At 41.6% G+C, this 27,025-nt stretch overlaps 1 protein-coding gene across 1 annotated transcript in view; it reads right to left on the reverse strand.

Annotated features, from left to right (window-relative positions):
- LOC115078263 (immunoglobulin kappa light chain-like) overlaps positions 1-22,863 on the reverse strand; it is a 51,030-nt gene extending 28,167 nt beyond the window's left edge. Inside the window, exons 1-2 of the mRNA XM_029581072.1 lie at positions 22,512-22,863; positions 20,158-20,490 (exon numbers count right to left, since the gene is read on the reverse strand). Coding sequence (XP_029436932.1) covers positions 20,158-20,490; positions 22,512-22,818 — 640 coding nt within the window. The 5' untranslated portion in view covers positions 22,819-22,863. The remainder of the gene's footprint in view (positions 1-20,157; positions 20,491-22,511) is intronic.
- Positions 22,864-27,025: the final 4,162 nt, after the last annotated feature.

Here is a 27,025-nt window from a genome sequence, read left to right on the forward strand (position 1 = left end):
TATAATTTAGCTGGACAAATAGCTGAATATGCTGCATTTGACATTTAGACAGATTACTTTTGAGTTATCCGTCTACCTGATATTTGAATATGGACCTTTGAGAGTGTAAAGGTATTGTGGAGGTTTGTGCTATGCTTGCTTTATAACGTGGAACTTGCTGGAAAGGAAAGTTCATTACAAGGGCAGAGGGTGTGAGAGCCATTAAGTTAAATGACAATGTGGTCCAGCACAGTAAGCAGTGTTACTAAAGGGGAAATATAAAACATGCTTTCCATGTGGAGTTGGGGGGCTTGGAGTTGGGGGAGGATACTGACAGAGTGGAGAACATAAGGCTTATCATACTGGGTCAGAACAAAGGTGCATCAAACCCAGTATCCTATTTCCAACAGTGGCCAGGCCAGTTCACAAGTACCTGGCAGGATCCCAAAAGATTGATAGATTCCATGCTTAGGGTTGCCAACTGGCTCCAGATTTTCAGTACAAGTTGATTCAGTCCTGGTTTTACCCCATTGCATGCTGGAACCTATTCTGATTTCCCTAAGAAAAGCAAAACTATAAGTATCTGCATGCAAGGGAATAAAACCAGGACTGGATCAACCTGTTTTGAAAATCTGTAACTAATTGGCAACCCTATCCATGCTGCTTATCCCATAATGGTTTATGGACTTTTCTTAATAATGGTTTATGGAGAAATGTGGCCAGTACTCCCCTCAAGGGTGCCAACAGGTGCTGAGGAGCTTAGGAGCTGAGGTGCTTCCACAAGCCCTCAGGGATGCTGAGAAAAGGAAGAGATTTAAGAGGTTGGACTTGGAGTGAAGAGAAGGAGTTGTGCTGGGGCCTACAGGATAAAAAGGTTTGTTGTGCTTGCTGGATCTTAAGTGCAGGGCTGGGGAATCTGTGTCACCTAAGGAGCAAAGAACGAGTTGGCCTAGAGTCATTCCTGATGTTTTGTGAGTAACTGGAAATGAGAAAAGAAACTGTGGGAAGAGACTAAGTATGTTTGTTCCCGAGGCTGCAGAGGATATGGGAAAGTGAGAAGAACATTTTTTTGGGGGAAGCTATCTTTGGAGAGAAAGTGGACTGTGATTTTTTTTATGTCTTTAAATTGTTTTTGCTGCATTTTTTTCTGCTTTGCTGAACTAGTTATTTTCAAAGTAAACTGTCTTTTCTTTTCTAGCACAAACTTTGGGGTGGACATTGTGGGTTTTTTCCCTAAGGTATTCCAGTTTGGTCTTTCAGGTGAACTTCCCCTCAGCCCATGAATCTGAAACAAATTCCTCCACCCTGGCTGAGTGTGGCCAGTGGCTCCCTGGGGCAGAAGAGGTCACCCCTGAGAAAGGAGGGGTTACAGTTTTATTGTCTGTTTTATTGAATATGAATGTTATATTACAAACCACTTTGAATTCTTATTGAAATGTGACAGAATATTAGACTGTATAAATAATGACATAAAAATATAGATTGTTCAAATTGGGACCTCGTGCTGTGCCCCAAGGAAAGTTAGTTCTGGGGTTCCTCAGGGCTCCCATTTCTCATTATTGTTTAATATTTTTTATGTGCCCATTCAGTAAGATATTTCAGGAACTGGGTATCACCGCTTATATTTATATGGATTTTTTTGTGTTAATGAATAGGAACTTGGATAATAGGTATGTGCATTTGATTTAAATGAACCAAAAAACTTGTGTTTTATTTATTTAAAATATTTTTTTACCATAGCCTCCAAAGTTTGGGATGGGTTCTAAACTTTACATACATAACATACATTGAATAACCAAAAACATCATCAGATAAAACGGCAGACTGTCAAACAGCAGCTGCTGAAAAGCACTCTTAAATTATGTGCAAATTTTCAAAAGAAAAATTAGCCTGGAATTCTAGGAGTGAGATTTGAATACTTCTTTGAAAAGATAAGAACATAAGAACATAAGAAAATGCCATACTGGGTCAGACCAAGGGTCCATCAAGCCCAGCATCCTGTTTCCAACAGTGGCCAATCCAGGCCATAAGAACCTGGCAAGTACCCAAAAACTAAGTCCATTCCATGTAACCATTGCTAATGGCAGTGGCTATTCTCTAAGTGAACTTAATAGCAGGTAATGGACTTCTCCTCCAAGAACATATCCAATCATTTTTTAAACAGAGCTATACTAACTGCACTAACCACATTCGCTGGCAACAAATTCCAGAGTTTAATTGTGCGTTGAGTAAAAAAGAACTTTCTCCGATTAGTTTTAAATGTGCCCCATGCTAACTTCATGGAGTGCCCCTTAGTCTTTCTACTATCCGAAAGAGTAAATAACCGATTCACATCTACCTGATCTAGACCTCTCATGATTTTAAACACCTCTATCATATCCCCCCTCAGTCGTCTCTTCTCCAAGCTGAAAAGTCCTAACCTTTTTAGTCTTTCTTCATAGGGGAGTTGTTCCATTCCCCTTATCATTTTGGTAGCCCTTCTCTGTACCTTCTCCATCGCAATTATATCTTTTTTGAGATGCGGCGACCAGAATTGTACACAGTATTCAAGGTGCGGTCTCACCATGGAGCGATACAGAGGCATTATGACATTTTCCGTTTTATTCACCATTCCTTTTCTAATAATTCCCAACATTCTGTTTGCTTTTTTGACTGCCGCAGCACACTTCACCGACGATTTCAGTGTGTTATCCACTATGACACCTAGATCTCTTTCTTGGGTTGTAGCACCTAATATGGAACCCAACATCGTGTAATTATAGCATGGGTTATTTTTCCCTATATGCATCACCTTGCACTTATCCACATTAAATTTCATCTGCCATTTGGATGCCCAATTTTCCAGTCTCACAAGGTCTTCCTGCAATTTATCACAATCTGCTTGTGATTTAACTACTCTGAACAATTTTGTGTCATCTGCAAATTTGATTATCTCACTCGTCGTATTTATTTCCAGATCATTTATAAATATATTGAACAGTAAGGGTCCCAATACAGATCCCTGAGGCACTCCACTGTCCACTCCCTTCCACTGAGAAAATTGCCCATTTAATCCTACTCTCTGTTTCCTGTCTTTTAGCAAGTTTGCAATCCACGAAAGGACATCGCCACCTATCCCATGACTTTTTACTTTTCCTAGAAGCCTCTCATGAGGAACTTTGTCAAACGCCTTCTGAAAATCCAAGTATACTATATCTACCGGTTCACCTTTATCCACATGTTTATTAACTCCTTCAAAAAAGTGAAGCAGATTTGTGAGGCAAGACTTGCCCTGGGTAAAGCCATGCTGACTTTGTTCCATTAAACCATGTCTTTCTATATGTTCTGTGATTTTGATGTTTAGAACACTTTCCACTATTTTTCCTGGCACTGAAGTCAGGCTAACCAGTCTGTAGTTTCCCGGATCGCCCCTGGAGCCCTTTTTAAATATTGGGGTTACATTTGCTATCCTCCAGTCTTCAGGTACAATGGATGATTTTAATGATAAGTTACAAATTTTACTAATAGGTCTGAAATTTCATTTTTAGTTCCTTCAGAACTCTGGGGTGTATACCATCCGGTCCAGGTGATTTACTACTCTTCAGTTTGTCAATCAGGCCTACCACATCTTCTAGGTTCACCGTGATTTGATTCAGTCCATCTGAATCATTACCCATGAAAACCTTCTCCATTACGGGTACCTCCCCAACATCCTCTTCAGTAAACACCGAAGCAAAGAAATCATTTAATCTTTCCGCGATGGCCTTATCTTCTCTAAGTGCCCCTTTAACCCCTCGATCATCTAACGGTCCAACTGACTCCCTCACAGGCTTTCTGCTTCGGATATATTTTAAAAAGTTTTTACTGTGAGTTTTGCCTCTACAGCCAACTTCTTTTCAAATTCTCTCTTAGCCTGTCTTATCAATGTCTTACATTTAACTTGCCAATGTTTATGCTTTATCCTATTTTCTTCTGTTGGATCCTTCTTCCAATTTTTGAATGAAGATCTTTTGGCTAAAATAGCTTCTTTCACCTCCCCTTTTAACCATGCTGGTACTTGTTTTGCCTTCTTTCCACCTTTCTTAATGTGTGGAATACATCTGGACTGTGCTTCTAGAATGGTATTTTTTAACAATGACCACGCCTCTTGGACATTTTTTACTTTTGTAGCTGCTCCTTTCAGTTTTTTTCTAACAATTTTTCTCATTTTATCAAAGTTTCCCTTTTGAAAGTTTAGCACGAGAGCCTTGGATTTGCACACTGTTCCTTTTCCAGTCATTAAATCAAATTTGATCATATTATGATCACTATTGCCAAGCGGCCCCACCACCGTTACCTCTCTCACCAAGTCCTGTGCTCCACTGAGAATTAGATCTAAAATTGCTCCCTCTCTCGTCGGTTCCTGAACCAATAGATTTTAAGGGCTTTTTTAAAAGCTTTGGGATTCCTGATACTACGCATGGAATTCCATAACATGGGACCTGCTCTAACAGAAGGAACCTCTAAAGAGTGCTGAGTGGATGGCTGCAAATTACATGATGCAATATAGACTTTCAGCATAGCAGCAATCCACAGAGACGAGACATTATACAAGAGGTTATGTATAATTATGGCCATTTTGTATTGGATGTGCCTGAGAGCCAGTGCAAAGATTGTTATATGATTGTATATCTTTGTACCAGTTAATAACCATATGGTGAAGTTTTGAACAATCTGTATGGATCTCGGTGTGTACATGGGAAGACCAATGAAAGGTGAATTGCAATAGTCTAATCTGAAGAATATGAGTGATTGAAGAAAGTCAGATATATTAAGAAGCAGCTTTAGATGTCATAGAAAGCTTAGTTTAGCAAATGAAACATGGATAACAGGTTTGATGTGAGGTTTCATGATCAGAGCGGCATCAAAGGCAATTCCCAAGTTGCGTACCTGAGAGATATTTGGAATATGTTAACCATTAAATACTAAAGTTGGTGGGGTATTTTCAGTGGGAAAATGAGATAGAATAATGATTTCAGACTTATTCACATCTAACGTTAATCTGTTGTGGCGAAACAAGCAGCAAATATTGGACAAACACAGGGACGCAAATTGGGAGATCAAAGTCCATGAAGATTTTAGAGGGAACAAAAACTGAATGGCCTCTATGAGCAGAAAACAAAACGAGACTCCCTGGCACTTTCCAGCCCTCCTTCTGCCTTGCAAAGCAGCCTCAGGACTGGAGCGATATTTAAAAAGAGTGGGATGAGGCAAGACCAAACAGGCATCACTCCTTCCCCTTTCTTTGCCGTCGACCCCCACATTAGCGGTAAGTGGGGGGATGAAGAGGCCCTGGTAAGTTTTCTGTAGGGAGGGTGGAGGGGCCCTGGGATGTCATTAGGCTTGGTCCCTGAGGCTTGCTTTGTGGGGTGGGAGGGGTTCCAAGGGGCTTGGGGAGGTCCTGGTTTGGCCAGGATGTTGCATCCATCAGTTCTCGATGGCTTCGCCCCGTTTGCCTCACCTTATTCACGGCTCCTCCCGTTTACCTGGGCAAGATGGCTTCCGCTGCATCTACAAGCCAACCTCTCTGGCGTCCCTGGAATGGCTATGGTGCAGCTTCCTGCCATTGCTCCTCCCAGGTACCTACTAGGGTGCGCGCACGCGGGCAACCCACGTTTTTGTACCACCCTTGGCGTGAACCTCGAGGGCGTTCCCTCATTCTGACATAACGTCATCCGGGTATATTACCTTCACTAATTTGCTAGCTCCCCGAGTTAGCAAGGACTCGAATCCATTCTTGTCTGCGCTACTCTTCCGCTTCCGTGCTGCCGCAGGAAGCTCTCTCTCTCTGCCCTCGGGGTATATGCTAGCCTGGGTAACCGCTCCTCAGGGGCCCTCTGCTTTATTTCAGGTGCCTTTCAGGGAAAAGGTACTCGCTCCTCGAGGGCCTGCTCTCCCTGCCTCGGTGCCTGTACCTTCTACAACATACTTGGTGGAATCGCATATCAACAGCCAACACCTAGTGAGTACTCTAACTCTCAGTCTATCTCATCCACGGTATCTCCTCACTGGGAGACCTGCTGAGGAACCTCCTGACCTCATCAGGAGAGAAGGGCTCCCTCTGCTGAGGTCCCTGAGACTGCAACTACTGGACTGCCTCACTACTGCCACCTCTGGTGGTTCTCTTCAAGCTGTCTAATAAAAGAACTCTTGTGTTTGTGTAGTATGAGTCTAGCCCAGTGCTGTGGCTCCTCACGGGGCTCCTCCCTGTGGGCGTGGTCACCTCCATAGCACCCAAGGATCCACCAAATACACATAACCATAATAGGGATGTGAATCGTTTTTCAACGATTAAAATTATCGTCCGATAATGTTTATATCGTCTTAAATCGTTATAGAACACGATACAATAGAAATTCTAACGATTTATCGTTAAAAATCGTTAAATCGTGTTAGTGCGCACTAACTCGAGTTAGCGCACTAACTCGATTTAGTGCGCACTAACTGAAAATGATACAAATAAACACTTTCCAGGTCACTGAAGGTCAGTTAGGAATGAATATGTGTTCCTATTGGCTGGCTGCCCTCTTATCTATTGATGTTACCAAGGTTACCACTGAGGTGATGGTTGGGGGGATGGGAAATGGAACTGGAAACTAACGAACACCAACAGAAAATGAAACAAAGTGTTCACACTTCCCAGGTCAGTAAAGGTCACTTAGGAATGAATATGTATGTATGTATTCCTATTGGCTGGCTGTGCTCTTATCTATTGATGTTACCAAGGCTAACACTGAGGTAATGGTTGGGGGGATGTGAAATGGAAACAGTTGGAAGCTTGACAAAAAAAGTAATGTAATGATCAGCACTCACGTGACTAGAACTTGTTTGTTTATTATTTTTGTTAGCAGGCACCTGAAATGCTAGTGCATGTTGAATTTGCCAATCACTGTGCATTTTAGAAAGGTGGTCCTGGCTGGAACTGTACACAGTTCAAATATATGTAATTGATTGTTGGTAAGTGTATTTTTTAAGTAGCCACACTGGCACAAGTATGTTTACTTTTCCTCCTACTTAACTCACTAGCTCAGCTTTGTAAGAAGGGCTTCTCTGCTTGTGTGTTGTTTTTGTTTGGTGTGAGGAGAGCAGAAACATCAGATCTTTATTCAATCTACTACAGTCATCTCTTACAGTGCCCTATCCCTATTAATACCAGGAGTGTTGTGATCTTCCTGCACACAGTGCCCTAACCCTGATACCAGTCTGAGACAGCTCCCTCCCTGCATTACTAGTGAGAGGCTGGCTTCACAGACAGGGGGGAGCTGCCTGACCCTCACTCCTGACTTCCCCCATGTCCCAGCTAGTGAATGGTGTGTGGGTGAGGGGGGGGGGGAGGATGGTGAAGTCTGAGACAGCTCCCTCCCTGCATTACTAGTGAGAGGCTGGCTTCACAGACAGGGGGGAGCTGCCTGACCCTCACTCCTGACTTCCCCCATGTCCCAGCTAGTGAATGGTGTGTGGGTGAGGGGGGGGGGAGGATGGTGAAGTCTGAGACAGCTCCCTCCCTGCATTACTAGTGAGAGGCTGGCTTCACAGACAGGGGGGAGCTGCCTGACCCTCCCTCCTCCGGGGTATTGTGATCTTCCTGCACACAGTGCCCTATCCCTGATACCAGGGGTGTTGTGATCTTCCTGCATGCAGTGCCCTATCCCTATTAATACCAGGAGTGTTGTGATCTTCCTGCATGCAGTGCCCTATCCCTATTAATACCAGGAGTGTTGTGATCTTCCTGCATGCAGTGCCCTATCCCTGATACCGGGATGTGTGCAAGAAGATCACAACACCCCCGGTATCAGGAATAGGGCACTGTGTGCAGGAAGATCACAACACCCCCAGTATCAGGAATAGGGCACTGTGTGCAGGAAGATCACAACACCCCTGGTATTAGGGATAGGGCACTGTGTGCAGGAAGATCACAACACTCCTGGTATTAATAGGGATAGGGCACTGTGTGCAGGAAGATCACAATACCCCTGGTATCAGGGTTAGGGCACAAGTTCTAGTCACATTGACTGATCACATTACTTGTTTTGTCAAGCTACCAACTGTTTCCATTTCCCATCCCCCATATACTGTCAGTAGGAAACTTGGTAACATGAATAAATAAGAGGGCAGCCAATAGGAATACATATTCATTCCTAAACTGACCTTAACTGACCTGAAAAGTGTCAAATTGTATCATTTTCAGTTAGTGCGCACTAACTCCCAGTTAGTGCGCACTAACTCCCGTTACTGCGCACTAACTCGAGTTAGTGCGCACTAATCGGAAAAAACGATTTTTAACAATTTTTTAACTAAAAAATCGTGCCTAAGACGATTTTCTTGCCCTGCCACACGATTTCTATCGTTAAGACGATATGGAAAACGATTCACATCCCTAAACCATAACAGAACAGATTGCTAACCCCATGGATCCGGCTCCGCTCACTGCGTTGCAGGCCATTCCAGGCCTGGCTCAGCGGATCTCTGAACAGCAGACTGCACTGAAGGGACTCACCGCTGCATTTAATCTACTGCACACACAGTTGAACTAGCCTTCCACCTCAGGTAAAGAAGTTAAACCGTCTGAGGTGATGGTCAAGACTACTGTGCCTCTAGCAGCTCCCACCCACTTCTCGGGAGAAGTTTGGAGATGCAGAGACTTCATTAACCAGTGCTGCATGCACTTTGCATTACAACCTGGACACTTTCCCACAGCCTATGCCAAGTCCACCTATATCCTGTCATATCTAGATGGACGAGCATTGTCTTGGGCTTCCTCGCTGTGGGAACGCGAGGATCAGATTCTTCATGACCTTGAAGGATTTCTCGAACTGTTTAAGTCAGTCTTCGACGATCCTGCCCAGTATACCATTGCAGGATCTTCTTTGGTTCACCTGAAGCAAGGGAACAAACCACTAGCTGACTTCGCTATCGAATTCACTGGCATCTGAATTATCCTGGGACTCGAGATGCCTGAAGACTCTCTTCTTTGAAGGACTTCTTTGTCCGGGATGGCATAGAGTCCAACAGGATAAACATCCTGCATGAGACTAAATGCACAATTGAATCTTGTGTGTCGGGGAAGACTATAGTGATAGGAGTATACTACCGTCCACCTGGTCAAGATGGTGAGACTGACAGTGAAATGCTAAGAGAAATTAGGGAAGTTAACCAAATAGGTAGTGCGGTAATAATGGGAGACTTCAATTACCCTAATATTGACTGGGTAAATGTATCATCGGGACACGCTACAGAGATAAAGTTCCTGGATGGAATAAATGATAGCTTTATGGAGCAATTGGTTCAGGAACCGACGAGAGAGGGAGCAATTTTAGACCTAATTCTCAGTGGAGCATAGGATTTGGTGAGAGAGGTAACGGTGGTGGGGCCGCTTGGCAATAGTGATCATAATATAATCAAATTTGAATTAATGACTGGAAGGGGGACAGTAAGCAAATCCACGGCTCTCGTGCTAAACTTTCAAAAGAGGAAACTTTGATAAAATGAGAAAAATAGTTAGAAAAAAACTGAAAGGAGCAGCTACAAAAGTAAAAAGTGTGCAAGAGGCGTGGTCATTGTTAAAAAATACCATCCTAGAAGCACAATCCAGATGTATTCCACACATTAAGAAAGGTGGAAAGCAGGCAAAACGATTACCAGCATGGTTAAAAGGGGAGGTGAAAGAAGCTATTTTAGCCAAAAGATCTTCATTCAAAAATTGGAAGAAGGATCCAACAGAAGAAAATAGGATAATAAGCCTTCACTAAAGAGTGTGGAGGGTAGAGAATGAAAGTACAGGGTAATGCAGATGAGAATGAATTTACTCAATCCTATATTTAAGAAGTAATATTTCAAAGCGATAGTAACTCAATAATATACCTGGACTTGACCAACATTACTCAAATAATGATTTTATTTATGAAATTTATGAAATTGTAACCGAACATTATTGGCACCTGTTAGAATGTACGATATCCTACATTACTTACCTTAGTCTATGTGCCTATTTGTAAACCGTTGAGATGGAATATATATATATAACTTAGCGACAGTATAGAAAAGTTTTTAAATAAATAAATAAATAATGCATAAACATTGGCAAGTTAAATGTAAGACATTGATAAGACAGGCTAAGAGAGAATTTGAAAAGAAGTTGGCCGTAGAGGCAAAAACTCACAGTAAAAACTTTTTAAAATATATCCGAAGCAGAAAGCCTGTGAGGGAGTCAGTTGGACCGTTAGATGATCGAGGGGTTAAAGGGGCACTTAGAGAAGATAAGGCCATCACGGAAAGATTAAATTATTTCTTTTCTTCAGTGTTTACTGAAGAGGATGTTGGGGAGGTACCCATACTGGAGAAGGTTTTCATGGGTAATGATTCAGATGGACTGAACCAAATCACGGTAAGCCTAGAAGATGTGGTAGACCTGATTGATAAACTGAAGAGTAGTTTCCCGGATCGCCCCTGGAGCGATAAACTGGATCGCCCAGTAGTTTCCCGGATCGCCCCTGGAGCGTTAAACTGAAGAGTAGTTTCCCGGATCGCCCCTGGAGCCCTTTTTAAATATTGGGGTTACATTTGCTATCCTCCAGTCTTCAGGTACAATGGATGATTTTAATGATAAGTTACAAATTTTTACTAATAGGTCTGAAATTTCATTTTTAGTTCCTTCAGAACTCTGGGGTGTATACCATCCGGTCCAGGTGATTTACTACTCTTCAGTTTGTCAATCAGGCCTACCACATCTTCTAGGTTCACCGTGATTTGATTCAGACCTGGTCTGAAAGAATTAAAAAATGAAATTTCAGACCTATTAGTAAAAATTTGTAACCTATCATTAAAATCATCCATTGTACCTGAAGACTGGAGGATAGCTAATGTAACCCCCATATTTAAAAAGGGCTCCAGGGGAGATCCGGGAAATTACAGACCGGTTAGCCTGACTTTAGTGCCAGGAAAAATAGTGGTAAGGGTTTGAAACATCAAAATCACAGAACATATAGAAAGACATGGTTTAATGGAACAAAGTCAGCATGGCTTTACCTAAGGCAAGTCTTGCCTCACAAATCTGCTTCACTTTTTTGAAGGAGTTAATAAACATGTGGATAAAGGTGAACCGGTAGATGTAGTGTACTTGGATTTTCAGAAGGCATTTGACAAAGCTCCTCATGAGAGACTTCTAGGAAAAGTAAAAAGTCATGGGATAGGTGGCGATGTCCTTTCATGGATTACAAACTGGCTAAAAGACAGGAAACAGAGAGTAGGATTAAATGGACAATTTTCTCAGTGGAAGGGAGTGGGCAGTGGAGTGCCTCAGGGATCTGTACAGGGACCCTTACTTTTCAATATATTTATAAATGATCTAGAAAGAAATACGAGTGAGGTAATCAATTTTGCAGATGATACAAAATTGTTCAGAGTAGTTAAATCACAAGCAGATTGTGATAAATTGCAGGAAGACCTTGTGAGGCTGGAAAATTGGGCATCTAAATGGCAGATGAAATTTAATGTGGACAAGTGCAAGGTGATGCATATAGGGAAAAATAACCCATGCTATAGTTACTCAATGTTAGGTTCCATATTAGGTGCTACTACTCAAGAAAGAGATCTAGGCGACATAGTGGATAACACATTGAAATCGTCAGTTCAGTGTGCTGCGGCAGTCAAAAAAGCAAACAGAATGTTGGGAATTATTAGAAAGGGAATGGTGAATAAAATGGAAAATGTCATAATGCCTCTGTATCACTCCATGGTAAGACCGCACCTTGAATATTGTATACAATTCTGGTCACCGCATCTCAAAAAAGATATAATTGCGATGGAGAAGGTACAGAGAAGGGCTATCAAAATGATAAAGGGAATGGAACAGCTCCCCTATGAGGAAAGACTAAAGAGGTTAGGACTTTTCAACTTGGAGAAGAGACGGCTGAGGGGGGATATGATAGAAGTGTTTAAAATCATGAGAGGTCTAGAATGGGTAGATGTGAATCGGTTTTTTATTCTTTCGGATAATAGAAAGACTAGGGGGCATTCCATGAAGTTAGCATGTGGCACATTTAAAACTAATCGGAGAAAGTTCTTTTTCACTCAATGCACAATTAAACTCTGGAATTTGTTGCCAGAGGATGTGGTTAGTGCAGTTAGTATAGCTGTGTTTAAAAAAGGATTGGATAAGTTCTTGGAGGAGAAGTCCATTACCTGCTATTAATTAAGTTGACTTAGAAAATAGCCACTGCTATTACTAGCAATGGTAACATGGAATAGACTTAGTTTTTGGGTACTTGCCAGGTTCTTATGGCCTGGATTGGCCACTGTTGGAAACAGGATGCTGTGCTTGATCGACCCTTGGTCTGACCCAGTATGGCATATTCTTATGTTCTTATGACTGAATTCCCATCTGAAAGATGAACTCGCCGCTCGAGAAATGCCTGAATCTTTGGCTGAACTAGTGAAATTGGCAACAAGGATTGATTGCCGACTTCGCGACAAGGATCAGGAGACCAAGACTCCCAAGAGACCCTTTCTGGGTGAAGTTCGAGTCAAGTCCACACCCAGGTCTGTTCCTCCGGTCCCAGTAGCCAGTGAAGAAGAACCTATGCAGTTAGGCCGCAGCCACCTGACATCAAAAGAGTGAAGAACGCGGAAGAAATTAAGGCTGTGTATGTTCTATGGACAAGCTGGTCATGCTGTCCAAACTTTTCCTATATGTCCTGCAGGAGGACTCTTCTTAGGTCTCACCACTCCTTCTCCGCTCTCTCTTCCTGTATCTTTGATCTGCGGACCCTTAGAGTACCAGACTCTTGCCCTAGTGGACTCCAGGGCAGGAGGCAATTTCATTCTACAATGATTAGTGAAGCACCTACGGATCTCCACTTCCACTATGAAGCCTCCACTACTTCTTTCGTCCATCCATGGAGATTCCCTACCAGGTGAAGTAACACTACTCATGGAACCAGTGTGTCTATGGACCGGTGCCCTCCATTCGGAGACCATCTCCTTCTTTGTTTTAGAAAAGGCCATGCACTCTATAGTACTGGGATTACCTTGGCTGCAGCAGCATATGCCTCAATTCAATTGGGCTACATTGGAATTGTCAAGATGGGGTCCAGACTGCCATGATAAATGCCTGATGAGGTAGCTCCGTTACCTTGTATGCCTATCATCCCAGTAATGCCGGGGTTGCTGCCTCAATATGCATCTTTCCAAGATGTCTTTTCAAAAGAAGCAGCAGATGTACGTCCGCCTCACAGACCTTATGACTTCACTATTAATCTGAAGCCTAATATGGAGCCACCTAAGGGTAGAGTGTACCCCCTGTCCGTGGCAGAAAATAAAGCCATGTCAGAATATATTCAGGAAAACCTCCAAAAGTGCTTCATAAGACCATCCAAGTCCCCTGCTGGCGCAGGCTTTTTCTTTGTGGGCAAAAAGGACGATACATTACGTCCATGTATAGATTACAGGGGCCTCAACAAAATAACAATAAAAGATCGCTACCCTTTGCCTCTGATTTCAGAGCTATTCGACAGATTACAAGGAGCTCAAATCATTTCCAAACTGGATCTGAAAGGAGCCTACAATTTATTTCGCATTCGAGCTGGCGATGAGTGGAAGATGGCCTTCAACACTCGGGACGGCCACTTTGAATATATAGTGATGCCCTTCGGCATGTGCAGTGCCCCGGCTGTCTTTCAAAATTTAATGAACGACATTTTCTGGGACCTCCTCTATAAGTGTGTTATTTACTTGGACGACATCTTGATATTCTCTCAAGACATGACCACTCATCTGGAGGATGTTAAGAGGGTACTACAGAGGCTCCGTGAGAACCATCTCTACACCAGGCTATCCAAATGTGAATTTCACAAAGAGTCAGTGCCTTTCTTAGGCTACATCGTCTCCAATCAAGGCTTTCAAATGGATCCACAGAAGCTGGAGAGTATGCAGAAATGGGCGCAACCCACCGGGTTAAAAGCTCTCAGACGCTTCTTAGGTTTCACCAACTATTAAAGGACCTTCATCAAGAATTACTCTGCACTTACAGTGCTGCTTACAGCTATGACGAAGAAAGGTGACAATGTTGCTAATTGGTCTCCAGAGGCTATAGCTCTTTTCCAGAAACTAAAAGATGCCTTTTCAAGCAAGCCGTGTCTTCGACACCCAGATCCCTTTAAGGCTTTCATCGTGGAGGTCGATGCCTCAGACGTTGGCATAGGGGCCATATTAAGCCAGGATGGTGATTCAAAGGTTCCTCAACCATGCTCATTCTTCTCCCGTCGCTTCTCTCCTGCAGAGAAAAATTACGGAATAGGAGATAAGGACTCCTGGCTATAAAGATGGCACTCAAAGAATGGCGCCCTTGGCTCGAAGGAGTGTAACATCAAGTAATGGTCTTCACAGACCATAAGAATCTGGAGTACCTCCTCCACGCACAAGCGCCTGAATCATAGACAAGCGAGATGGTCTCTATTTTTCAACAGATTCAACTTTGTGCTCAAGTACCGCCCTGGAGATAAGAATATCAGAGCTGATGCTCTATCTCGCTCATTCCTCTCCGAGGACACTCCAGAAGAACCGCAACACATTATTGGCCTAGAGAAGGTCATATTGGCAGCTACTTACTCTGTACCTGCAGATTTTCATCCAGCAACATCCACTGGATCAAAACCATTCGACGAGGTCTACGGATGACTACCACTGCCACCACTGCCACTTCCATTATCAGTGTCATCCCTGGCAGCTCAATCTACTGCCAAAGATATCCAACAACTTTGGACTCAGACAAAAGAGATGCTTGTTAAAGTAGGACTTTGAGCAAGGAAAGGATACGATACTCATCACTGCATGGCTCTAGACTTCAAGCCTGGTGATAAAGTCTGGCTTTCCATGAAGCACTTAAGACTTAAACTTCCTTCAGCTCGATTTGTTCCTCGCTTCGTTTGGACCATTTCCCATTCTCCGACGACTGGGCAATCTCACCTGTAGTCTGAAGCTACCATCTACTTTAAAGATCCACAATGCATTCCATGTCTCACTATTGAAGCCATTGATCCTTAGTGAGTTTTCCAACAAGATACCTGAAGCTACACCTTTAGATGCAGAAGAAGACATTGAATATAAAGTAGTCGCCATTCTCGATGTGAGAAGACAAGGCAGATTATGGGAATACCTCCTGTCATGGGAAGGGTATGGCCCTGAAGAAAGCTCTTGGACACCATTGTCTAATATCCTGGATAAAGAGATGCTACAGGACTTTCATCACTTGCATCCTCAAAAACCAAGACCTGGTAGGAAACAGCGTGGACGCCCTTTGAAGGGGGATACTGTTGCATCTGTTGTTCCTTGACGGCTTCGCCCCGTTTGCCTCACCTTATTCACAGCTCCTCCTGCTTACCTGGGCAAGATAGCTACTGCCGCGTCTATAAGCTGATCTCTCTGGTGTCCCCGGAATGGCTATGGTGCAGCCTCCCGCCATTGCTCCTCCCAGGTACCTACTAGGGCGAGCACGCGTGCGCAACCTATGTCTTTGTACCACCCTTGGTGCGAACCTCGAGGGCGTTTCCTCATTCTGTCGTCACGCCATCCGGGTATATTACCTTCACTAATTTGCTAGCTCCCCGAGTTAGCAAGTACTCAAATCCGTTCTTGTCTACGCTACTCTGCCACTTCCATGCTGCCGCAGGAAGCTCTCTCTCTCTGCCCTTCGGGGTATATGCTAACCTGGGTACCCGCTTCTCGGGGGCTCTCTGCTTTATTTCAGGTGCCTTTCAGGGAACAGGTACTCGCTCTTCGAGGGCCTGCTCTCCCTGCCTCGGTGCCTGAATCCTGGTGGAATCGCATATCAACAGCCAACACCTAGTGAGTACTCTATCTCTCAGTCTATCTCATCCACAGTATCTGCTCACTGGGAGACCTGCTGCAGAACCTCCTGACGTTATCAAGGAGAGAAGGGTTCCCTCTGCCGAGGTCCCTGAGACTGCAACTACTGGACTGCCTCATTACTACCACCTCTGGTAGTTCTCTTCAAGCTGTCTAATAAAAGAACTCTTGTGTTTGTGTAGTACGAGTCTAGCCCAGTGCTGTGGCTCCTCACGGGGCTCCTCCCCATGGGCATGGTCACCTCCATAGCACCCAAGGATCCATCAAACACACATAACCATAACACCCAAGGTTTGCTTTGTGGGGTGGGAGGGGGTTGGTGGACCTCATGGAATCCCAATTTGCTTTTTTTGTTTGGGGACATTGTTGTTTTAATGTTTATTTCAGTTTGGGAACTGAACCAAATCAAAATAAACATTAAACAGATGCCAAAAGACAAGTTCCTGGAATAAAAGTTCATAAAGCATTATTAAGGTGGAGTAGTAGAAATCCACTGCTCATCCCTGGAATGGAATCTATTGAACGTTTGGGATTCTGCCAAGTATTTGTGGCCTGGAATAGCCACTGTTGGAAACAGGATACTGAGCTTGATGGACCTTTGACCCAGTATGGCAATCTTGGGGCCGATATTCAGCCACGGCGCAGCTAGTTAAGTTAGCCTGATACAGCTATCTGGTTAACTTAACCTTGTTATTTAGTGGTGCTGCAGCATCACTGAATATACCCGGCTATCTTAAAGTCAGCCGGATAAGCATATCCAGCTAACTTTAGGCTAGAATTTAGTCTCATACAGCATTTATTATCACCGGTTAGCTATTTAGATATTGACCTCCTTATGTTTTTTTATCTAAAGAAAAACAAATCTCCCCCAAATGAAAAAAATGTACTAAAACAAAATTATTTGGCCTGCACATCCTTATTGGTGAAGGCTTTATTGTTTTTAAATGCTTGCTTGGTTAAACTAACTGATTGCCTATCACTTAGCTGATTTTAGATAAGTATAACACTGAAATTCTTTATGTGAGTGCTATTAGTGAACTACCTCAATCTATGTTGTTTATGTTAGTCTTATGTACATTGCTTTGCTTGGTTTTATTGTAAAATCTGGAAAGCAATTCATAAATGTTAATAAGTAAAGTTTTCCTGTGATTTATGATCATGTGATAGCATTATCTTCTCAACTAAAAGACTTAGGGGTCCTTTTAGAGTCTAATTTTCCTATGGAAGTCCATGTTATAGGGTGATTCAAAGAGTTTTTCTTCAAGTTAGGATTGTTTGGCAGCTTGAAAGGTTTTTGAATCAACAAGCTTTAAAGATTGTGATCTCTGTGTTAGTAATATGTATTCTAGATTACTGCAAAGGCCTCATATGTAGAATTACTTATGAACCATGTGCATAGATTGCAACTATTGTAGAACTTAGCCGCGTACTTGGTTTTAGAAAAATCAAGGAGAGATATAGCAACTCCAAAGTTATGCCATCTACATTACCTGCCTAGAGTAGAAATAGCCAAACTTAGGTTACTTTATGATGATTTGTAGAACCATGATTGGCAATTTATGGAAGAGAATCTTCTGGTATGCACCAGCATATATGCATAGCTCTTCCCAGGGCTGTCTGCTGGCCACAGCTTCTGGGAAAGATATCGGTTTAAAATTTTGTTTCAGTCAAGCCTTTTTAACTATGGCTCCTAGTTTGTGCAAGATTCTTCCATGTGATTTACAAGAGGATGTAACAGTGATGTTGCCTCTTTTTCTATTTGACATCTCAGTTCTCCAGCTTATAGGAGGTTTTGCATTTTTTGGGCCTCCCCCTGGTTTGGGTCCACCTTAAGTTGGGATGGGTTTTAACCTCCCATATAAAAGGGTTGGTAACACTGTTGTTTCAGAGGGATCAGGAGATTTTGGAAGATCTGGAGTTAGACTGTATATAATCAGGGTTTGCGCTTGCTTTACTTGGTAGGCCTCAAGGTTCACACATTAAGGAAGTGTTTTTTTAACATTGGGAGAGTTTTCTGGAGTTTTTGAAGTCTGAGTGGTCTCCACCTGAGGGCTCAGTAGAGTCCAGACATCTCTAAGATGTCTTTACTGTTAACTGTAGAGAGAATCAAGCAAGCCGGAATACAGTCCCTGGAATGTTTGATTCATGACAGTTAACAGTAGAGAACAGATATCTTGGAGAAAGAGGTTATTCTCAACTCTATTTTTAGTGGCTCATAATCCAAACAGATCTAGAACTTCCCATCCATCATAAACATAGAAACATAGAAATGATGGCAGAAGAAGACCAAACGGCCCATCCAGTCTGCCCAGCCAGCTTTCACACTTTTTTTTTCTCATACTTATCTGTTACTCTTGGCTCTTATTAGTAACTTTTTGGTTCTAGTTAGAGCAGTGCTGGAGCTGTAGAGAGCAGTGCTGGAGCTGCATCTAAGTGAAGTATCAGGCTTAATTGGTTAGGGGTAGTAACTGCCACAATAAACAAGCTACTCCCACGCTTATTTGTTTACCCAGCCTATGCAATTTAGTCCTTGTTGGTTGTTGTCTGAATATAAATCCTCAGGGTGGGTCAAAATGACACTGATTCAGCACAGATAAGGAAGACAAGAAAAAGGGCTATAATAGATAAGGATAGTGCTGCTCTATTAGTTGACACTCTCATGTTTCTTTTCACTATTTTTGCCATCTTGGCCTGGATTCATTTTTCAAGCTGCAATAAAATGGTTTAAGTTGAATACCGTCAAAAGACTCTGACAGTACTTTCCTTGGCCTCGATGCTGTGTTTACCATTCTGTGCAGTGAGAATTCAGTGACTTATTTGTAAGGACAGTGATGAGAGAGACTTTGTTGGACTTTTCTCCTATTGCACTGAGGGCCCTCACTGGTGCAAACCTGACTGCCCAGAGACTTGTTTGGTTCACTTAGTGAGAAGGGAAGAGACGAAAGAGAAGACTGGAACATTTGAGTTGCAGCTCTGGGAAAATAGAAGTCCTTTATTCAGTCTCACAACAAAGAGGGGGTTACAAGGAATTAAACTATCTGAAGTTCTGCAAAGTAGTAAAGACCTAGCTGTTCTCAGCAGAGTATTGATAAAATATGGTCTTGTTTTGATTAAAGGTCTGCTGATGTTCCCAGTTTAATTGGTAGTTCAGGTACTGAATTACAGTTCATGGTTGTGTCCTTTTAAATTTTTTTGTTTGTTTTTATTTTTGTATTATGTTGTACACCACTTTTATAGTTTAGCTTATTATGCAGTATAAACATTTCTTAAATAAATGAAAAGGTGTTCCACAATTTGAACCTGAGAAAATACAGAAGGCAAAATAACCCAGAAGAGGTTATCATATCTTCCAGCCCTGTCTTTCTTTAATTCTAAATGACTTTTTGTCCTTTCCAGTACTGTCTTTCTGCAATGAATCCCTGAGGTCCCTCCCAGAACTATTTTTCTTTAAATCTAGATGATCTCCTGAGATTCCTTCCATCCCACTCTATGATTTCTTTGAATTTATTTCTTTTTTTATTTTTATATACCGACGTTCGATCGAAATATCACATCGATTTACAGGAAACTTAGAGATAGGACGGGGCCGCCCTAAATTACATTATAACATGGTAACAGTAACTGTTTTAACTATATTACAGTATGTACTTTAACTATATTACAGTATATTACAGTATAAGTTTTATGTTACATGGTAAGTTTTATATTACATGGTAACAGTAACTGTTAACTATATTACAGTAAAGTCATTCAGACATGATTTAAGTGACAGGAGGGGTTAAATAATTTAGGAGAGGAGGGGGTAAGGTAATTTAACAAATAGTATATAAGAGTTGGTGGAGAGTGGGCAGTGGCGTGGCGGGTCAGGGGGGGGGAAGCATGGGTGTGTGGGTGGGTCTGTGGGGGGCGTGATGTATTCAGGAAGAGTAGGGTGCGTGTGGGTGGGTTAGGTGTCTGGTGGAAAGGCTTTTGTGAACAGTCATGTTTTGAGATGTTTTTTGAAGATTTGCGATGAGGGTTCATTTCTGAGCTGGGGGGGGGGAGGGAATTCCATAGGGAGGGTCCTGCTATAGATATGGCTCGTTTGCGGGTTGCACTGAGGTGAGCAGCTTTGCAAGTGGGGACAGAGAGAAGTCCAGTGTTGGAGGACCTGAGATTTCTTTGTGTGGGGTATGGGTGTATTGAGGTGTTTAGCCAGTTCATTTCGTTGTTGTTTAGTTTTTTGTGTATGAGGGTGAATCTATGGGTTCCCAAAACAGAACCTTTTGTTCAGACAAGCCCAATGAAAGACTTAAGTACCTTTCTTATCTGATTTCCATTTCTCCTTGGCTCTGAGCAACTTAGTCCCTGACTCATGTTCCACCCTGCAGGTGATGTCAGCTCCTTCCTCCCAGACCTCTGTTGATACTGTAAGGCGCCCGACCTTCTGGAAGTTTCCATCCTCATTCTTGAGCGAGAGGAATATCTCAGTATTGGCCATATTCTGGAGGCCTCCAACAAGCCATTTTATGCGAATGGCCTTGGGATAGAAGGCCATTGCCTGGCAGAGAAAGGTGGCAGCCTGTTGATGGCGCAGTTCCCATGCAGATGGACCCAGGAGCTCTACACTAGGTTCTTTGATGTCATTTTCTTCTGTATGGGAGAAAATTCTAGTCATTAATATTTTATACAAATAAACTTTTTTCTGCTAATTATGAGTAAAATCAAGAAAAAAAAGGAGACTTCAACTGAGCTCTTATTGGACAGGTACAGGGAGAAACTGAGCCAGTTCTGGTTTTATCTGTGGTGAATCTAAGAAGTACCAGTTTCTCTAAGAAAAGCAGAAACTACAAAACCATAGATGCACTAGGCTAAAACCAGGATTGGTGCAATCTGTCCCTGATGATCTATAGCCGTCCGATCAGTATGTCCATTTCGTCGACACTATTTGCAGCCTGAAATTTCAATACTATCTAAGCTGCTGCATGACTGTGGAAGGATGATTGTTTATTACTTTAGCTTTATGTTACAGGTTAGTCTTTTCCTGAGAGTAGGAGATGGAGTTATTCTGTATATTAGAGACTATTTTTTCATTGATTATTGCATTTTTATCTGTGATCTAAACTGTTCTTGGTTCATATTTGTGAAGGAAGGTGATATATACTGTAAGTGCAACATCTAATGTAATTTTTTTGGTTTACAATCTACATCATGTTTTAGATGTAGCAAGCAACAAAACAAAGAACAGCAGCACTAGTCTTATAAATCAAATCCTAAACAAAAAAAGACCAAGTCAAAAAGTATTTGTAGAGCTGTACCAACCACAAACACTTATCAAGGCAAAACGTCCTTAAATAATTTCGATATTGTTCATTTAAGAACAATATCGAAATTATTTAAGGACGTTTGCCTTGATAAGTGTTTGTGGTTGGTACAGCTCTACAAATACTTTTTGACTTGGTCTTTTTTGTTTAGATGTAGCAAGACCAAGATGACTCCAGTCCATTTTTAACCCTTGTTGTATGTGACAAACTATAGTTCAGAATTCTTAAAACAAAACAAAAATAACGCAGGAATTAGAAGTTATGCATGCAATGGACAAAAAAATCAGGACTGAATCAGCCTACTCTAAGTGACAAGATAGGCTAAACCATCAAAAGGGCAGCACCCTGCATTTGAACACTACCCCTATCTATCCATCACCATAACCCCCCACCGACTTCTCAACATTAAACTCTATCTAAGTACCTCAGCTTCACCCTCCATTACCCCTCAACCCAGTACCCTCATACGAACAACGTCGCTCAAGTCAATTGTCGCCTCGCTATTTTTCCTGTTACAGTATTAACATGTTATATTATATTATGGCTAAAGTTCTTATGTTAATCCCTGTTAAAGTTCTATGTTTTTTATGTAATTCGTTGTTTGTAAATGTAAACCGGAGTGAAGGCCAACACTAATACTTCGGTATAAAAAAACGTATAAATAAATAAATAAATAAATTAAAAAGTGTCAAGTCATCTGGCCACACCTAAAATTTGTTCATAGACTTTAACAATTAAAGCTGATAGAAATCATCATATTTTAAATCAATAAGCCACTCCCTTGCCATGGGTGCTGTCACATTTGGGAGAAAATCACAAGGACATTAACACATTGCATTCAATCAAATCCTTGTAGTGATGTCATGTGGCCTGTCTTCCAAAAATGGTCATTTTCAAGGCATGGATAGGAATTACATGGAAAGCAAAATTAGCTAAAAAGGAAAGTGTTATTAAGAAAGGCAGGTTTTTACTAGTTGCAGTGCAGCCTTTTGAAATACTGCAATTTATATAGTGGGAATACTCAATATATGGTGGGAAATATCAAATACTCAAGAAGTCAGGAACAACCATGACCATCCCAAGAAGCCTTGTCAGAGGAAGAGACAAATGAACAAATGCACATAGAGAATGAGTATGGGAGAAACAGGCCAGTAAGAAAGAATCAGAGTAAGAGATATGGAGAGAAAAAGAGAGGAAGAGAGAGACACAGAGAATGAGAAAAACCAGCAAAGAAAGAGTGACAGATAAACGACAGACAGAGGGAAGGATAGCAAGAAATAGAGAAATGAAGGCAGGGAAAGACAAAGAAAGAATGACAGCCTGAAGCAAGTTCTTCTACTGGTACTGTACCTTGGAAGATTACCTCTGTTCCCTCTCCAAATATGTAGCGGTTGGCATACCAGATAGCACAGTAATAAATACCAGCATCCTTCTTCTCTGCATTCCCAATTAAAAGTGTGAAGGAATTGGTGACCCTGTCGATCTCAGGCATGAAGCGTTCAGAGACCCCCTCAGCATACGAGGGCTTACCCATGTCTCTGTGACTCACCAGGAAGGAAAGACCCTGCTCCCATGGCTGTTTGTACCAGGATAGCACATGACTGATCACCTTGCTGCCATGGACAGTGCATGCAATCCTGGGGTTCTTCTCACTCATGGTGATAGAAGGCAGAAGCTGCTGCAAGGTGGGCTGCAGCTCGACACCATGAGAGCCTACTACAATGCAACACCAAAAAAAAACACACAAGAGAAATCAGCCAATTGGATTGAGAGAGCTCCAGCTTGCCATGTTTCAATGTCTTAAAATAAGTGACAGTGTTCATGATAACAGTAGAATATCCCACAAGCTCCAGTCTGAGATGGCAATCACCAAGGTATCTGATAATACTACAAGGGCATTAATCTTCTGATAATACCCATTGTCTAAGAAACAGAGTTTATTTTATTTATTTAAAAACATTTCTAGCCCACCCATAAAAGTGAATTCTGCTGAGCATATTCCTAATCAAATAATCATAAAGACAAATGAATCAGACAAACGGAACGAAATCACTGTGAACCTGGAAGATGTAGTAGGCCAGATTGACAAACTAAAGAGTAGCAAATCACCTGGACCGGATGGTATGCATCCTAGGGTACTGAAGGAACTCAAAAATGAAATTTCTGATCTATTAGTTAAAATCTGTAACCTATCATTAAAATCATCCATTATACCTGAAGACTGGAGGGTGGCCAATGTAACCCCAATATTTAAAAAAAGGCTCCAGGGGAGATCCTGGTAACTATAGACCAGTGAGCCTGACTTCAGTGCCGGGAAAAATAGTGGAAACTATTCTCAAGATCAAAATTGTAGAGCATATAAAGGTGAACCGGTAGATATAGTATACTTGGTGAACCGGTAGATATAGTATACTTGGATTTTCAGAAGGCGTTTGACAAAGTTCCTCATGAGAGGCTTCTAGGAAAAGTAAAAAGTCATGGGATAGGTGGCGATGTCCTTTCGTGGATTGCAAACTGGCTAAAAGACAGGAAACAGAGAGTAGGATTAAATGGGCAATTTTCTCAGTGGAAGGGAGTGGACAGTGGAGTGCCTCAGGGATCTGTATTGGGACCCTTACTGTTCAATATATTTATAAATGATCTGGAAAGAAATACGACGAGTGAGATAATCAAATTTGCAGATGACACAAAATTGTTCAGAGTAGTTAAATCACAAGCAGATTGTGATAAATTGCAGGAAGACCTTGTGAGACTGGAAAATTGGGCATCCAAATGGCAGATGAAATTTAATGTGGATAAGTGCAAGGTGATGCATATAGGGAAACATAACCCATGCTATAATTACACAATGTTGGGTTCCATATTAGGTGCTACACCCAAGAAAGAGATCTAGGTGTCATAGTGGATAACACATTGAAATCGTCGGTGCAGTGTGCTGCAGCAGTCAAAAAAGCAAACAGAATGTTGGGAATTATTAGAAAAGGAATTGATGAATAAAACGGAAAATGTCATAATGCCTCTGTATCGCTCCATGGTGAGACCGCACCTTGAATACTGTGTACAATTCTGGTCGCCGCATCTCAAAAAAGATATAATTGCGATGGAGAAGGCACAGAGAAGGGCTACCAAAATGATAAAGGGAATGGAACACAACTCCCCTATGAGGAAAGACTAAAGAGGTTAGGACTTTTTCAGCTTGGAGAAGAGACGACTGAGGGGGAATATGATAGAGGTGTTTAAAATCATGAGAGGTCTAGAACGGGTAGATGTGAATCGGTTATTTACTCTTTCGGATAGTAGAAAGACTAGGGGGCACTCCATGAAGTTAGCATGTGGCAACATTTAAAACTAATCGGAGAAAGTTCTTTTTATTCAACGCACAATTAAACTCTGGAATTTGTTGCCAGAGAATGTGGTTCGTGCAGTTAGTATAGCTGTGTTTAAAAAAGGATTGGATAAGTTCTTGGAGGAGAAGTCCATTACCTGCTATTAAGTTCACTTAGAGAATAGCCACTGCCATTAGCAATGGATACATGGAATAGACTTAGTTTTTGGGTACTTGCCAGGTTCTTATGGCCTGGATTGGCCACTGTTGGAAACAGGATGCTGGGCTTGATGGACCCTTGGTCTGACCCAGTATGGCATTTTCTTATGTTCTTATGTTCTTATGTTCTTATAGAAAGACATGGTTTAATGGAACACAGTCAACATGGATTTACCCAAGGAAAGTCTTTCCTAACAAAACTTCATTTTTTTGAAGGGGTTAATAAACACATGGATAAAGGTGAACTGGGAGATGTAGTGTATTTGGATTTTCAGAAGGTGTTTGACAAAGTCCCTCATGAGAGGCTTCTAAGAAAACTAAAAAGTCATGAGATAGGAGGTGATGTCCTTTCGTGGATTACAAACTGGTTAAAAGACAGGAAACAGAGTAGGATTAAATGGCCAATTTTCTCAGTGGAAAAGGGTAAACAGTGGAGTTCCTCAAGGATCTGTACTTGGACCTGTGCTTTTCAATATATATATATAAATGATCTGGAAAGGAATACGAAGAGTGAGGTTATCAAATTTGTGGATGGTACAAAATTATTCAGAGTAGTTAAATCACAAGCGGATTGTGATACATTACAGGAGGACCTTGCAAGACTGGAAGATTGGGCATCTAAATGGCAGATGAAATTTAATGTGGCCAAATGCAAGATGTTGCATAAAGGGAAAAATAACCCTTGCTGTAGTTACACGATGTTAGATTCCATATTAGGAGCTACCACCCAGGAAAAAGATCTAGGCATCATAGTGGAAAATACTTTACAATCATTGGCTCAGTGTGCTGCAGCCATCAAAAAAGCAAACAGAATGTTAGGAATTATTAGGAAGGGAATGGTTAATAGAACGGAAAATGTCATAATGCCTCTATATTGCTCCATGGTGAGACCGCACCTTGAATTCTGTGTACAATTCTGGTCGCCGCATCTCAAAAAAGATATAGTTGCGATGGAGAAGGTACAGAGAAGGGCAAACAAAATGATAAAGGGGATGGAACAGCTCCCCTATGAGGAAAGGCTGAAGAGGTTAGGGCTGTTCAGCTTAGAGAAGAGACGACTGAGGGGGGATATGATAGAGGTCTTTAAGATCATGAGAGGTCTTGAACGAGTAGATGTGAATCGGTTATTTACACTTTCGAATAATAGAAGGACTACGGGGCATTCCAAGTAGCAAGTAGCACATTTAAGACTAATCGGAGAAAAGTCTTTTCCACTCAACGCACAATAAAACTCTGGAATTTGTTGCCAGAGAATGTGGTTAGTGCAGTGTATAGCTGAGTTTAAAAAAGGTTTGGATAAGTTCTTGGAGAAGTCCATTAATGGCTATTAATCAAGTTTACCTAGGGAATAGCCACTGCTATTAATTGCATCAGTATCATGGGATCTTCTTAATGTTTGGGTAATTGCCAGGTTCTTGTGGCCTGGTTTGGCCTCTGTTGGAAACAGGATGCTGGGCTTGATGGACCCTTGGTCTGACCCAGCATGGCAATTTCTTATGTTCTTATGAAACAATACTAACAATAACCTGTGTACATATCTCTGAATCATTTTCTTTCAGAAATAGGCTACAATTTCATAATTAAAATATTGAGTAAAATTAATTTAAAAGTTGTCATGTCTTAAATGTTTTTTTCAAAAATTATTTATTTAAAAAAGAGAGTGTATGAAGCCTTTTTACATTCTTCAAGCTGCCATCCTTCAGTGGGCTTCCACTGCCAGTTAATAATTGGAGAAAATAGATTCTGACTGGCCAGTACTAAAGATCCATTTTCTTATGTAATTTAGAGGTATCTCATGAGATTTTGTGCCAGATGATATGGGGTATGCAAATCCATCATCATGATCTTAAAGTTGCAATGAAATTCGAATATACCATAAAGAGATAACTTAGCTATAATGTATTAACATACTACAGTAGCTTTGCATTTCATATTCATAATGCTCTGTCATTCAGCTCTAGAGAGCCTTGGGGAGCACATTAGGTACACATGATGAAGCTCTATCATTCAGTTTTAGGGAACATTGGGACAGATACATATTATTAGGGTTGTGTTTTCATTGAAACAAAAAAGAAAATTTTAACAAAAAGTCCCATTTCATTTCCGCTCATTGTTAAAACAAAATGAAAGAAAAACAAGCAATGTATTTCATTTTTCTTCATTATGTCTTTTTAAAATCAAAACTGCCAGTTTGCCGTGCAAAACAAAATAAAAAAACCACACCCACTGTTGTCACTATTGGAAATGGCTTCGGCAGACCAAATTTGGTGTAATTCTTTTTGCTGGGTCAGAGCCTAGCTGACGCCATCTTGTAGGCAAC

This window comes from Rhinatrema bivittatum, chromosome 16 (genome assembly GCF_901001135.1).
Source record: "Rhinatrema bivittatum chromosome 16, aRhiBiv1.1, whole genome shotgun sequence".
Lineage (NCBI taxonomy): Eukaryota > Metazoa > Chordata > Amphibia > Gymnophiona > Rhinatrematidae > Rhinatrema > Rhinatrema bivittatum.